The sequence below is a fragment of the Pelodiscus sinensis genome, chromosome 6, assembly GCF_049634645.1.
Source record: "Pelodiscus sinensis isolate JC-2024 chromosome 6, ASM4963464v1, whole genome shotgun sequence".
Classification (NCBI taxonomy): domain Eukaryota; kingdom Metazoa; phylum Chordata; order Testudines; family Trionychidae; genus Pelodiscus; species Pelodiscus sinensis.
Window position 1 is genome coordinate 100,213,917 of NC_134716.1, and position 13,959 is coordinate 100,227,875.

Genomic DNA, 13,959 nt, shown 5'->3' on the forward strand with positions numbered 1-13,959 from the left:
AATGTCCACCGCTTTTTTCCGGCTTTTAGAAAAGCTGGAAAAGAGCGTCTATACTGGCCCCGATCCTCCGGAAAAAGCGCCCTTTTCTGGAGGATCTTATTCCTACTTTGAAGTTGCTTTGAAGTAGGAATAAGATCCTCCGGAAAAGGGCGCTTTTTCCGGAGGATCGGGGCCAGTGTAGACGCTCTTTTCCGGCTTTTCTAAAAGCCGGAAAAAAGCGGCGGACATTTTTATTTAAATGCCGCGGGGGATATTTAAATCCCCCGCGGATTTCCCTATTACGATCTCTGAAATTAACATGCCCCTTCCGGAAAAGGGGCCAGTGTAGACGTAGCCGAAGAGATTAAGGCTCCCTACCTGGGTGGAGAGTTCTGCTCCCAGCTGGACCTGGCCTCTGAACAACCTGCCCTGCTGCCTCCAGGCCTCCTCTTTCCCCACAATGCACCAGCCCCGGACAGGGACCTCTCTACTGCCTCTACTCCCCCTACAGCACCGAGCTGGGCTGTGCGCCCAAATGCTGGCTCTGTTGACTCCAGCCCTGGCCAGGCTCCCACCAACAGCCCAGGCTGGGTCTCTGCTCCTGGCTGCTGGCCCTGCTGCCTCCAGCCCCAACTGGGGATGTGTACCCGCCACACAGCACCAGCTCCAACCAGGGCTATGCTCGTCACCTTGCCAGCCCTGCGAGAGCTGCACACCTGACCACTGGTTGCACAGCTTCCAGCCCCAGCTGGGGCCACACTCCTGGCTGTCAGCCCTGGCCAGGTTTGTGCTCCCTACCGTGCTGCCCCACTGGGGCTATGCTTCCCACTTCCGGCCCAGCCTCGCTGTGCTGCCCCACTGGGGCTATGCTTCCTACTTCCGGCCCAGCCTCGCTGTGCTTCTGAACCTGGTCAGCCGGAGCTCTCTGGTCCAGCAATATTTGTGGTCCTGCCAAACCACAGATGTTGCAGGCCAGAGAGTCTGGGATTTTATAGGTTCAACCTGTACAATGAACTGAAGAGACTTCTCAGACTTCATCTAGAGAATTTTTGGTCATAATGAGGGACTTTCATGCCAAGTTTGGAAGTGATATTATGGGAAAAGGAGGAATGGGATTAAGAAGAGATGATAGATTGATTTTTGCTTCAGTTCTACACTACCTGTTTATAACATACAGAAATGCAGCACAGGTGAGTCCATATAAAAGCATGGATTTCTAATAATGATACAACAAAAATATGATCAATTTCATCTTAGTAAATGCTAAAAATCAAGTAGACTAGGTTGCAAGGTTCACTGAAATATGAATGCAGACTCGGATCAACTGGCAATGATTGCTACAGTCAGGATTAGATTAATGTTTTATAAAAAAAAAGATTCTTTCAAAATTTCACAATAGATACTATGGATGCCATTACTGACTGTTTTGTCCCTCTTAGACCTAAAGAACACAACAGTAGAACCTCTCTGGGTAGAGATGAACGACATCACTCATACCATGAGCAAGAGGTTTTAGGGATGCAATCATATCCAAAAAGAAAAGACTGGGAAACCAGTTAAAAAAACAACCAAGAATACGAAAGGAAGAATATCAAAAACATCTGAAAACGTAAGATTTCCCTAAGCAGAAAGAAATATTGATAGCTCAACAAGAAACTAAAAAGAATGGTTAAAAAGGCTAACAAAAAACTGGCTTGAGAGAGAAAATGAAGTGTTGAACACCATATACAAAAATTTAATATGAGAGGGCTTTTTCAGAATGTTAGATTACTATCAAAGGAAGTACAGGTGTTAAATAAGCTATGTGATGTTCAACAGACCTATATAATAAAGATAAAATACTTAAGACAGAAAGCTTATTTTCATCAGCTATTGAACATGTGTAGTCAAATAGATCCAGTTCTCCTTGAGGCTATCAATTGCAACGAGAAGATCAACATATATTAGAAACAGAAATTGAAGCCACAATCAGGTTCCTGAAAAACAAGGCCTCTGGTCCGGTTGGTATCCCACTGGAATTATTAAAATATAGATGAACAGGGATGATCATTCTCCTTTGCAGGCTGTTTAAACTTAAGGTGAAAGATGAGATCCCTGAAGACTGTCAATGCTCATTCCAATCTTTAAATAAAGTGACCCAATGGACTCCAATGACTACAGAAGAATCAACATTTCTAGCAAGGTATGCTGTACAACTATTTTTGGCTGAGTAAAAAGAAAAGAAAAGGAAATCTTTTCTGAGTCATAAATTGGCTATAGCCCTGGACATTCTACTGTAGATCAGATATTTTGTCACATCTCAGACATGCATAGAGCTCAGCAGGCACCAGTTTTGTATGTTCATTGACTTTAAGGAGCTGTTCAGCTCCATTAACACAAAAGCTGAGAAATGTACTCAAGTGGTACAGCTTTGCAGCAAACTGATGACTGCAGAGAATGTATAGTATAACTTGGCATGCAGTACAAGTCCGTGATTTGACATTTTAAAAAAACTACAGTCAAAGATGTATATTAGTTCAATACTTTTTGCTGTATGCTTAGAAAACATCTTGTCCAACCCCATTTATTACATTGATGGAGACTGTAAGGGTATGTCTACACTACAGCACTAATTCGAACTAACTTAATTCGAATTAGTTAATTCGAACTAAGCTAATTCGAACTAGTGCATCTAGACCTAAAAACTAGTTTGAATTAGAATTTGCTAATTCGAATTAGCATGTCCACATTGAGTGGACCCTGAACCGGGGTTAAGGATGGCCGGAAGCACTGCCGGCAGGGCATCAGATTAGGACTTAGAGCGTGGAGCTGCTGCCTCAAGCTAGCCGAGGGCTGTGCTTAAAGGGACCCAACCCCCATCCCGGACAGACAGTTCTCAGGGGTTCCCTGCTCGCTTGTCTAACTCGATGAGGGACAGCAAACAGTCCTGGCTTGGAATGCCCTGAGTGCCCACACTCGGCACATCACAGCACGCGGCCATCAGCCTGGCTGCATTTGCCACAGGCTTCCATCCGGGGAGGGGGGTCAATCGGGGGGCTGCAGGAGAGCTTCCACACCAAGGAGCCCACAGACCCACCCCAGTCCTCCCCATCGGGGGTTCGTACTCCATTCCTCCCTCACCTCCTTCCACTTACCCATCCCTAGCCCCCCTTCCTGATGTACAAAATAAAGGACACGTGTGTTCAAAAATAGAAACTCTCTTTATTGAACAATACTCGGGGAGACTGGGAAAAGGAGGTGGGAGAGGGGAAGAGAGAGGGTGGGAGAGGGGAGGGTAATTAAAATGATCAGGGGTTTGGAACAGGTCCCATATGAAGAGAGGCTAAAGAGACTGGGACTTCTCAGCTTAGAAAAGAGGAGACTGAGGAGGGATATGATAGAGATCTGTAAAAGCATGAGTGGTGTGGAGTGGGTGCATAAAGAAAAGTTCTTCATTAGTTCCCATAATAGAAGGACTAGAGGACACCAAATGAAATGAATGGGTAGCAGGCTTCAAACTAATAACAGAAAGTTCTTCTTCACAAAGCAAATAGTCAACCTGTGGAACTCCTTGCTGCAGGAGGCTGTAAAGGCTAGAACTAGAACAGAGTTTACAGAGAAGTGAGATAAAGTGATGGAGGTTGGGTCCATGGAGTGGTATTAACCAGGGGGTAGAAATGGTGTCCCTGGCCTCTGTTTGTGGAAGGCTGGTGATGGATGGCACGAGACAAATAGCTTGGTCATTGTCTTCGGTCCATCCCCTCCAGGGTACCTAGTGTTGGCCGCTGTCGGCAGACAGGCTACTGGGCTAGATGGACCTTAGGTCTGACCCAGTACAGCCATTCTAAGCTCAGGGCTCAGGGTCGGGGGTCTCAGTGGACCACCTTGATTTTCATGCAAACCTGCTCCTGGGTGGCCAGGCTGGCAGCTATCCTGCCCTAGACGTCCACTTTCCTGTGCCTAGTGCGGAGGTTGTGGATGAGGTCCACGATGTCTGCTCTAGACCAGGCGAGTGCCCGCCTCTTGTGGTCCTGGGCAGGCTCCCGGGAGCCACCAGCCTGGAAGAGGCGGAGGGCTGGGTGGTAGTGGGTGGCTGGCTCGATCCGTGCCAGGTGCAGGGTCTGCTGGCTGGGTGCTGGCAGGCTTGCACCTGGCACGGGCACCGTAGCCAGCCTGTGCCCCTTTAAGGGGTCCGGGGCCGGGAGGGGGGCATAGAGTTTCCCTGGTGTTGGACAGAGTGGCCACCAGGGAAATCTGGGGAGGTCTAGCCTCCCACTAGTTTGAATTAAGGGGCTACACACCCCTTAATTCGAACTAGTAAGTTCGAACTAGGCTTAGTCCTCGTACAATGAGGTTTACCTAGTTCGAACTAAGCGCTCCGCTAGTTTATTTACGTTCGAACTAGCGGAGCGCTAGTGTAGCGCCTATCAGAGTTAATTCGAACTAACGTCCGTTAGTTCGAATTAACTTTGTAGTGTAGACATGCCCACAGTGATTTAGTCATTTTGCTACAGTTGCTTTATCCTGACTGTCTAAAACAATATTCTCTATGGAAAGAGTGCATGGTGAGAGACTATGGACATCTGTAGAGATGGTGGTAAGAATATGACATAGTTCAGGGCTACTCAACATTTGTTTGAGGTCCGCGGGGCAGTTTGGGTTTATGTGGGGCTCAACACACGGCCCACAGGTGGGATCCTTTGAACATGGCCTCCACTGGAAACACTCTCCACAATGGCAAGTCAATATAATGGACTTCCATTGATATGCATTTTAGTAGTTAAATTCCTGGACTGTCATTGCTCATTAAAAGTGCTGTCATATGGGTGGAAATTGGATAAATATTGCATTTTATTAATATCAGCAGAACTGACTTAAATGTGGCCTGCGTATTATGTTTTTGTCTTAATCTTTGTATTCATGCCCATCGGTGTGAAAGAAGCTTTTTTCATATATATTTGCATGTATATGCAACCACACTTAAGTTGCAGCTCTCGTATGCTGCGAGTATCATTGTGGCCTCTTGGGCTTCCAAAATTGAGTAGGCCTGACTGTTTATAAAATCATCCAGACAACACTAACAGGCTCAAATGGTGATTCAAAACAGCCATAGGTGGAGTCTGCTCACAACCTTAGCTCTAACCAACAACATTATTGAAAAAAGAGAGGATTATGAAGAAAACTTTTGGTTATGGTTGACTTGAAATTATTATTTTTCATTTTGGCCAGTCAACATTCTCCCTCCCTTCCCTTCCCCCTCCCCCAAAAAAAGAATTATTTGCACAGCTATGATTCTGGTCAATATAATCCATTTACTTGTCTTTGATAGTTGTCCAGAGAAATGAAACCCTATCTATCAGGCCTGAACTCCAAATATACACCTGTGCAATTACACATGCCTTCTAGGCTATTTTGTGTGACATTTCCCCTAAATTACCTTTGTTTTCTTTATGCCTTTCTCCCTCATTCATTCTCTCTTTCCCTTCAGTCTCACTCCACATTTCTGACTATCACAAGTTCTCTCCCCTGCTCAGAGCTATTTCAGCAATACAGAAAGTCTCATAAGATCCTAATGAGCAGGTCTTGATGACTCAGCTTCAGAGACAAAGTCCAGGCAGCATCATCTCTAATACACATTTGGGTATTGCCAGGTCAATGGGTTTCAAATCACTTTTGACAGTTCCTTTGTAGTTGTTCCATGTGTTCTTGCTTCAGTAACCAATAGGAAGACACCAATGAACCAAAAAATCTCATGGGCTCTGAGAATTGGTGAGAAGTACTTGGATAAAAGGTGCTGTAAGTATTAATTATTAACACTATTTATTTTCAGCCAAAGGCCTATATATTGAAGCTATTTTCAAAGCTCAGTTTGGGCTCATTTCACTCAGATGACATGACAAGTCACGGCGCAGACACTACAGTCCAGAAGACTAAATCCACAAATCAACAATAAGTAGTTTTCAAGATGCTATGCCAATGCGCCTCTCCCATGTACATTAGCCAAACCTTAGAGTGTCTAGCAAAAGAACAAATGGACACAAATCAGACTTCAAGAATGGTACCATTCAAAAACCAATAGAAGAACACTTCAACATCCCTGGACACTCAGTAACAGACCTGAAAGTTGCCATACTTGAGCATACAAACTGAAGAGATTTCAGTGTGAAATTACAGAACTGGAATGTATATGCAAACTTGACACCATCAAACTGGCTCTGAATAAAGGACAGGAAATGGCTAGCTCACTACAAAAGGTAATTTTCACCCTTTAGGTATTCTCACCTTCTTATCAAATGTTGGGAGTGGCCCACATCCACTCTGCTTGAATTAACCTCATTAGCATTGGTACACCACATAGTTATGTAACACTCCCATCCTTGTACATATGTACAAATCCCTGCCAAACTGACACTTCCACTTCATACATCTGACAAAGTGGGTTGCAGCCTATGAAAGCTCATGCCCAAATAAATTTGTTAGTCTTTAAGAAGTATAAATATATTGCTCAAGCATGCAGGGATGTCATCAGGAAGGCCAAAGCACACTTGGAATTGCAGCTAGCAAGGGATATGAAGGGTAACAAGAAAGGTTTCTACAAGCTTGTTACCAATAAGAGGCTGGTCAGGGAAGGTTGGGACCTTTACTGGATGAGAGAGGTAACCTAGTGACAGATGTGGGAAAAGCTGAAGTATTCAATGCTTTTTTTTGCATCTGTTTTCACAGACAAGGTCAGCTCCCAGGCTACTGCACGAGGCAACATGGTATGGGAATGAGGTGGGCAGCCCGCAGTGAAGAAAGAACAGGTTAAGAACTATTTAGAAAAGTTAGACATACACAAATCCATGGGGCCAGATTTAATGCTGGTGCTGAGGGGTTTGGCAGATGTCATTGCTGACCATTGGCCATTATCTTTGAAAACTTGTGGTGATCCAGGGGAGGTCCTGGATGATTGGAAAAAGGCAAATATAGTCCCCAACTTTAAAAAAGGGAAGAAGGACAATCCAGAGAACTACAGACTGGTCAGTATTACCTCAGTCCCTGGAAAAATCATGAAGGGGATCCTAAAGGAATCCATTTTGAAGCACTTGGAGGAGAGGAAAGTGATCAGGAATGGTCAAGGATTCACCAAGGGCAAGTCATGAATTCACCAAGGCCAACCTGAAGTCAGTGGATGTGATATACCTTGGCTTTAGCAAAGCTTTTGATATGATTTCCCATAGTATTCTTGCCAGGAAGTTAAGGAAATATGGATGGGATAAACGGACTGTAAGACGGATAGAAAGATGGCTAGATTTTCAGTATCAATGGTTAGTGGTCAATGGCTCAATGTCTGGTTGGCAATCAATATCAAACAGAGTGCCCCAAGGGTCGGTTCTAGGGCCGGTTTTGTTTAATACAGTGTTTCTTAAACAGAAATAACAGAATTCAAAAGAGCCACCCTTCAAGGGGCAGGCAGCCTTTTGTTTTTGTTTTTGCTCAATAACTTTCCCCTGGCTCTTCTCCTCCCCCGCCCCCCAATAACTCCCGCCCCCCACAAAAAATTATTGTTTGGTGTTCCTCAGTCTTAAAAAGTTTAAGAAACTCTGGTTTAATATCTTTATTAATGACCTGGATAAGGGGATGGATTTCACCCTCAGCAAGTTTGCAGATGACACTAAATTAGGGGGAGAAGTAGACACTAGAGAGCTAGGGAGGATGGTAAGGATAGGGTCCAATGACCTAGACAAATTGGGGGATTGGGCCAAAAGAAATCTGATGAGGTTCAACAAGGACAAGTGCAGAGTCCTGCATCTGAGACAGAAGAATCCCAAATACTATTAAAGGCTGAGGACCAACTGTCTATGCAGCAGTTTGGCAGAAAGAACCTGGTGATTACAGTAGATTAGTAATTGGATGTGTGTCAACAGTGTGCCCTTATAGCCAAAAAGGCTAATAGCATATCAAGGTCCATCAGGAGGAGAATTACCAGCAAATCTAGAGAAGTAATTATTTCCCTTTGTTTGGCTCTGATGAGGCCACATCTGGAGTGCTGCGTTCAGGTCTGGGCCCCCCATTTCAGAAAGGATGTGGAGGGCAACCAAAATTATTAGGGGGCTGGTGCACATCACCGATGATGAGAGGCCAAGGGATTTGGGCTTGTTTAGTCAATGAAAGATTGAGAAGGGGATTTGATAGCAACCTTTAACTATCTGAGGGTATGTCTACACTACCCCGCTAATTCGAACTAGCGGGGTAATGCAGGCATACCGCAATTGCAAATGAAGCCCGGGATTTGAATTTCCCGGGTTTCATTTGCATAAGCCGGGTGCCGCCATTTTTAAATCCCGGCTGGTTCAAACCCCGTGCCGCGCGGCTACACGCGGCACGAACTAGGTAGTTCGAACTAGGCTTCCTAGTTTGAACTACCATTACTCCTCATTCCACGCCCGGCGGCGCCCGGCTTATGCAAATGAAGCCCGGGAAATTCAAATCCCGGGCTTCATTTGCATTTGCGGTATGCCTGCATTACCCAGCTAGTTCGAATTAGCAGGGTAGTGTAGACATACCCTGAAGGGGGAAGTTCCAAAGAGGATGGAGAGATACTGTTCTCAGTAGTAATAGATGGCAGAACAAGGAGCAATGATCTCAATTTGAATGGGGGATGTCTAGGTTGGATATTAGGAAAAACTATTTTAGTAGGAGAGTGGTGAAGCACTGGAATGGGTTATACAGGTAGGTGGTAGAATCTCCATCCCTAGAGGTTTTTAAGTCCTGGCTTGACAAAGCCCTGGCTAGTATGATTTAGTTGGGGTTGGTCCTACTTTGGGCAGGGGGCTGGACTCAATGTCCTCTTGAGGTCTCTTCCAGCCCTATAATTCTATAAGGTGCCACAGGACTCCTCCTTATTTTTGCTCTAACTCAGAGATCACTACCCATTCTATGACTGTTACAATTCCTTAATGATTGCTACATGAAAAGAAATCTTCCCAAAATCCCAATATATTTCTAATGTGGGGGAGAGATGTAGGCAGGTATGGCAGAGCAGGGAAATACTTCATGGACATTTCTAGATGGACACGAATTACACTAAGGATGGATTTACCCCACTGTTTAAACAGGAATTGCGCTCTCCCCATCCTGAGTCATGATGACAACTAATTTGTTAAACCCATTTCCCCCCCAGAATCTCAATTTTTCAGTGGTGTCTGGTTGTTTAACTCTGGTGGTTTGAGATATATCTTAAGATATCTTACATGACAGAGTAATCCACTATTCAATATTGTGAGTTCTAGACCTTAAACCAGAATATTAAAATCCTGCTTAAAATGTTTCCCCATAGCTTTGTGTTATCTGTTAGATATTCCTTTACATTTTGATAGGGTTTTTTTCCTGCTAGCTACTTTCCTGCATCTGACATCATGAGTGGCAGAATCCAGTAGCTCATGAGGGAATGGTCTAATGGACTGTGCTTACTCTATAAATAAAAGTTTGTACGATACCATCTGGAATGCTGGAACAATTTGTATAGTCTGTGAAGCAAATGATGAACTCTGGATATAATGAAACCACTTCAAGTACTCCTAGTTCCAGTACCTCTGGGACCTAAACAATAATCTTTAGTCAGATGGTGGGACTGAGACATGGCAACTATAGTACAGGTTATCAGATCAAATCTACTAAATTCTGCCTATTTGGACCTGAACCAGATTCAAATTTCTCTGAATTTTAAAGACAGTCACATTGATTGGGGTCTATACATTGGAGCTCAAACCCAGCTCTATAACCTAGTGGCCTCAATGTTTAATAAAAATGGATTCGTTTCACAGATGATGAAACTACATTTCAGTATAACAGTTTACTGAGTGCCACCTCCCTGGACTTCTTCCTACCAAACCTTCTTCAGACTCCCCCCCCCCATAACTTCTCTAGCTTCTCCCCTTTTTCCAGGACAATGATTTGGAGATTTATATTTGTAACATATGAACCCTGGTTGACTTTAACAACTTATTTTGAATTGCTAAATAATGCAAAGCCCCTGTATCAAAGTATATCCACTATCCTTAATAGGATCTTCCACAGGTACATACCATATTCAAAACAATTTATACTTAATTTTAATGACAGTGTTTTGACTGGACAATACACATGCTAAAGGGGTTTACTCAAGCTGGGAGCAGATACGTCTTCCTTTATCTGAAGAGAGGTAGGAAGTGGAGAACAGTGGAAAGTTACTAAAACAGAATGAAGACACATGACCACAGCAAAAGATTGGAAAGTGTCATGAGACAGAAGTGGGAAAGACACATGGGAAGTTTGGGCAGGAGGAAGGCAGGACACAGACTGATCAATATCAGAGAAATAAAGCTGACCTAAGCAGAAAGGATTAAAGTGACTCTGCCTGCACCAAAAGGACTCAGAGCCTAGCCTAAAGAGTGCCCAGAAGTGGAGAAGAAACTGGGATAGAGAAATTAGTGTACGTTTGTCAGGATATCAGGGCATGAGAGGAGGGTATTTAGTAGATCAGTGTGCTTCTCATGTAGTTAAGCATGACCTCATAAGCTGCTGAGAAGAAGCAGCTCAATCAGGTCCCTAATAACTATTCACTTCTCAGTACCAATTTGCCATATCAGACATTCAGAGGGAAAAGGGAATCTCAGCTGGTGATGTAGTATATTGTGTTTCAAACAATATTTTTGAAGTACAATGTGAATGACTATCAGAGTTCACTCCCCACCAGCATGCACCCTCACGGCAGGGTGTAGCATAGCAGGCTCTTTTTCCATCTGCCAACTGAGTCCACATTTATTCCAACTCCATGGCAATCTCTTCCCATAACTCAGCTCTCCAGCTAGGTCATGATTTAGTCACATCCCTGTCACAGTAACCAAGCCCAAAAGTTAAAATCCCAAATTCCTTACCTCTGCATCAATGATCCTTACACACTTCTCTCGGGTGATCCTACCATCTTGTCAGTACCTAGTAGATGAACTCAATCCCTCTCACTTCAGTGGGCTCCAGTTTAGGGAACCAAAGACAAGGAGTCAGGGTTCACTCCACCAGACTACTTACTGCCACCTTCCTGGACTTCCCCCTACCAAGCCTTTCTCCCCCCAATAACCTTTCTTGCTACATTCCAAGGTCCTGGAATGCCCTAACAAGTTCCCAAAGCAGCACATATAAACTTAAACCCACTTCTAGCCTTCATCCCTCTCTAGTTTCTCACACTCTGTTTCCAGTTCAATACCTTCACAGGTTCTCTGCCTTCAAGTCTAGTTCCTGCCTTTTTCAAGATACCAGAGCTTCCTCCAGGGTATTTGCCAGACTTCTCCACTTAGACTTATTCTCCCTGGGCTTTCTGCTTGACCCTCTCAGAAACTATTAAAAAGCGATGGCAGAACTCTCCTGCATCACCCTTGGGTTTGTAAACAGCTTCTATATATAACTTCTTCAGACTCTCAACAGCTGAGTTTCATCATAATTAAGCCTAGTCCACCCTCTAGGTGCAGCCTGGTATGTTAATTGGCATCTCAGGCAACATTACCTCATTCCTTGTCTGTGTGGGTTACACAGACCATCACAATGGCGTAATTATTGTTTTATTGCATATACATTCATCCATAGCAATTCTGCATAGTGGAGTAATTGGGATTTCATTATACAATATGTCATTAAGGATGCATCACAACTTCTGTTCAAAGATCAGTATATCTCAGTGCTCAGGATAATCAGAATCCTTTGACATTTGCTTTGCTTCAGCACAGTAGGGCTAATGACCAATATTTGGGTGCACATGAGTGAGGGCTGTGGAGACTTCAGCCCTGAGAAAAGAAAAGCAATTTTAAAAAATTGTAGGTGTTTTAAGGGGGTTTTGGAGATGTAAGGCAGAGGGTTGTGTATGCATGTATGCAGAGCTAGAGTTCAAATGTTGAGGTTATTTTGATCAGCATTTTATCAGTCTTCAAAATTTACCCAAGTTGGCATATGGCCTATGTTCTCTCTAATCTTTGCCATCCATATGCGGATTTTTTTACATCCATGTGCAGAATATTTTTTTCTATGTGCACCAAGGTATCTGTGAATGTGCACCATCCTTAGAAATAAAAAGCTGTGGGCACTCTGCTAAACAACTGGGCAACACTGAAATCACTCCTGAGTGAGTGCACAAGTGCACAGTTTACAGAGAACACTGCACCTGGCATGCACTAAATCTTAGGAGAACTGAAGTTGAAAATTACTATTTAAAATAGTGATCCCCAAAAGCTGAGGCACATGTAGAAGAACTTTCAAAGAGATCAGTTCCTAACGGGGATGGAGTGGGAGCACCACCCAACTCTGCTTTGGCCCCTCCCCTTAGTCCTGGCTCTGGTTTTGGCTTTGCACATGGACACATCCCCAGCTCCTAGGTTCTACCATGGCTATGCACCTGATTCTAGTCTCAACCTTACCCCCAGCCTTGGTCTGGTGGCTGTAGTTCCACTCTGAGCCACAGCTGCAGCCCTAGCCTCATCCCCACCAGCCATGGCTCTGTTCCTGGCTCCACTCTCAGCTACAGCCTCAGCCTTGGCCTCCTTTCCTCCATAAGACAACCCTGAGCTGTAGACCCAATCCCAGCCGGGTTCTAGGTGAAAGGATGGAGTTCAGACAGGGATAAGGGGAGGGTACAACTGTGAAAAGTTTGGGAGACCCACTGATTTAGAACAATGTACATTTTTGCAGTCTGCATGTACCATTAAAAATGGCCTGAGGGTTTCCATTGCCATCATTTTAAATGCTTTATAGCTCAAACTCTTGTATGTGCTCTAAAATCTGAATGGTTACTTGAATAGCTCTGAAATTTGTGTGCATCATGGAGGCATGGAGTGGTATTAGTGATCCAAATTTGAGGTCATTTGGCCAAGGACTTTCCAAGTTACAGCCTCTCCTCTCCCCCCCGCCCCCGCAAAAATGGCTTCTGATGCTTTATGCTGTTCAACAAAGAGGTACTAATAACTGGATGAATCATAGATCTCATTGAGATTGATTAACATGAATTCGGCCTTTCAATTAACTAGGGATAATTTAATCACAACCTCCCACCTAAGGAAGACAAAAGGCACCACTGAGTGGTGGAGGTTGCTACAATTTGTGAGAGATATGTGGCAATTTTTTAGAGGGGAGGATGTAATCAAAGTCTTTGGAGGAAAAATAGACATTAGAATGCTTCCTGGGAGAATAGTGGTGTTAGGGGCAAAGAAGGCAGGGGAAAGGAAAAGAGAGGTTTGTGGCCATAGCAAAGGGAGTAGAATTCTGAGGAGGGGGACAGAAGGAATATAACCCATGGGTTATACATGTTTTTAACAACCACGCCCTCCCTCCCCCCACGGGGTATACATGTCCACATCTTATAGAAGTTGATTTTTACTCCTTGGAGTTCCCCCGGGAGCATCAGTTCCCCTAAGCGGCTCTGCCCATCCCCCTCCTACCCCATTAGAAGTGGGTCAGCTTCGCTGCAGGGGGGCAGGGAAGGCCTGATGGGCTTCTAGCGCAACTGCACTGCGCTCTCCATTCCCCCCGCCCAGAGGAGGGTGGGTGGCACCTGGCTGCAGCTGCACGAGACAGGCCTTGGTGTGAGCGCAGCTCCTTTCCTGCAGGCCGGCTGGCTCAGTGGCAGCAGGATGGCCATTGCCTTGTGTCTGTTCTCTACACTGGGTGGCTACCTCCTTACCTCGGCACTGCTGCTCAGGTGCCCGGGGATGCTGCACTGGCCCAAGCGGCAGTGCTTCCGCTGCCACCACATCTCCCACCGCGGCATCAAGCGCCACCTTTTATGAAGGCAGCAGAAGTCTCTGTGGGTCACATACGTCTGCAGGTAATCTAATATGTTTTTTTTACACATGATAGAAAAACCGTGGGTAATACATGAGTGCATGTTATACATGGATGTGGGTTATATTCGCTAATTTACGGTGCTCTCTCCCATGTCAATTTTTATCATGTGCTGTCTGGTCACCCTACAGGGAAGGGGTGCTGAATCAAGGATTG

The 13,959-nt window shown here is 44.7% G+C and overlaps 1 protein-coding gene across 1 annotated transcript in view; it reads right to left on the minus strand.

Annotated features, from left to right (window-relative positions):
• The window catches only part of PARP8 (poly(ADP-ribose) polymerase family member 8), a 223,055-nt gene extending 211,774 nt beyond the window's left edge, over nucleotides 1–11,281 (minus strand). Inside the window, exon 1 of the mRNA XM_075932482.1 lies at nucleotides 10,857–11,281. Coding sequence (XP_075788597.1) covers nucleotides 10,857–10,864 — 8 coding nt within the window. The 5' untranslated portion in view covers nucleotides 10,865–11,281. The remainder of the gene's footprint in view (nucleotides 1–10,856) is intronic.
• Between the last annotated feature and the right edge of the window lie 2,678 nt (nucleotides 11,282–13,959).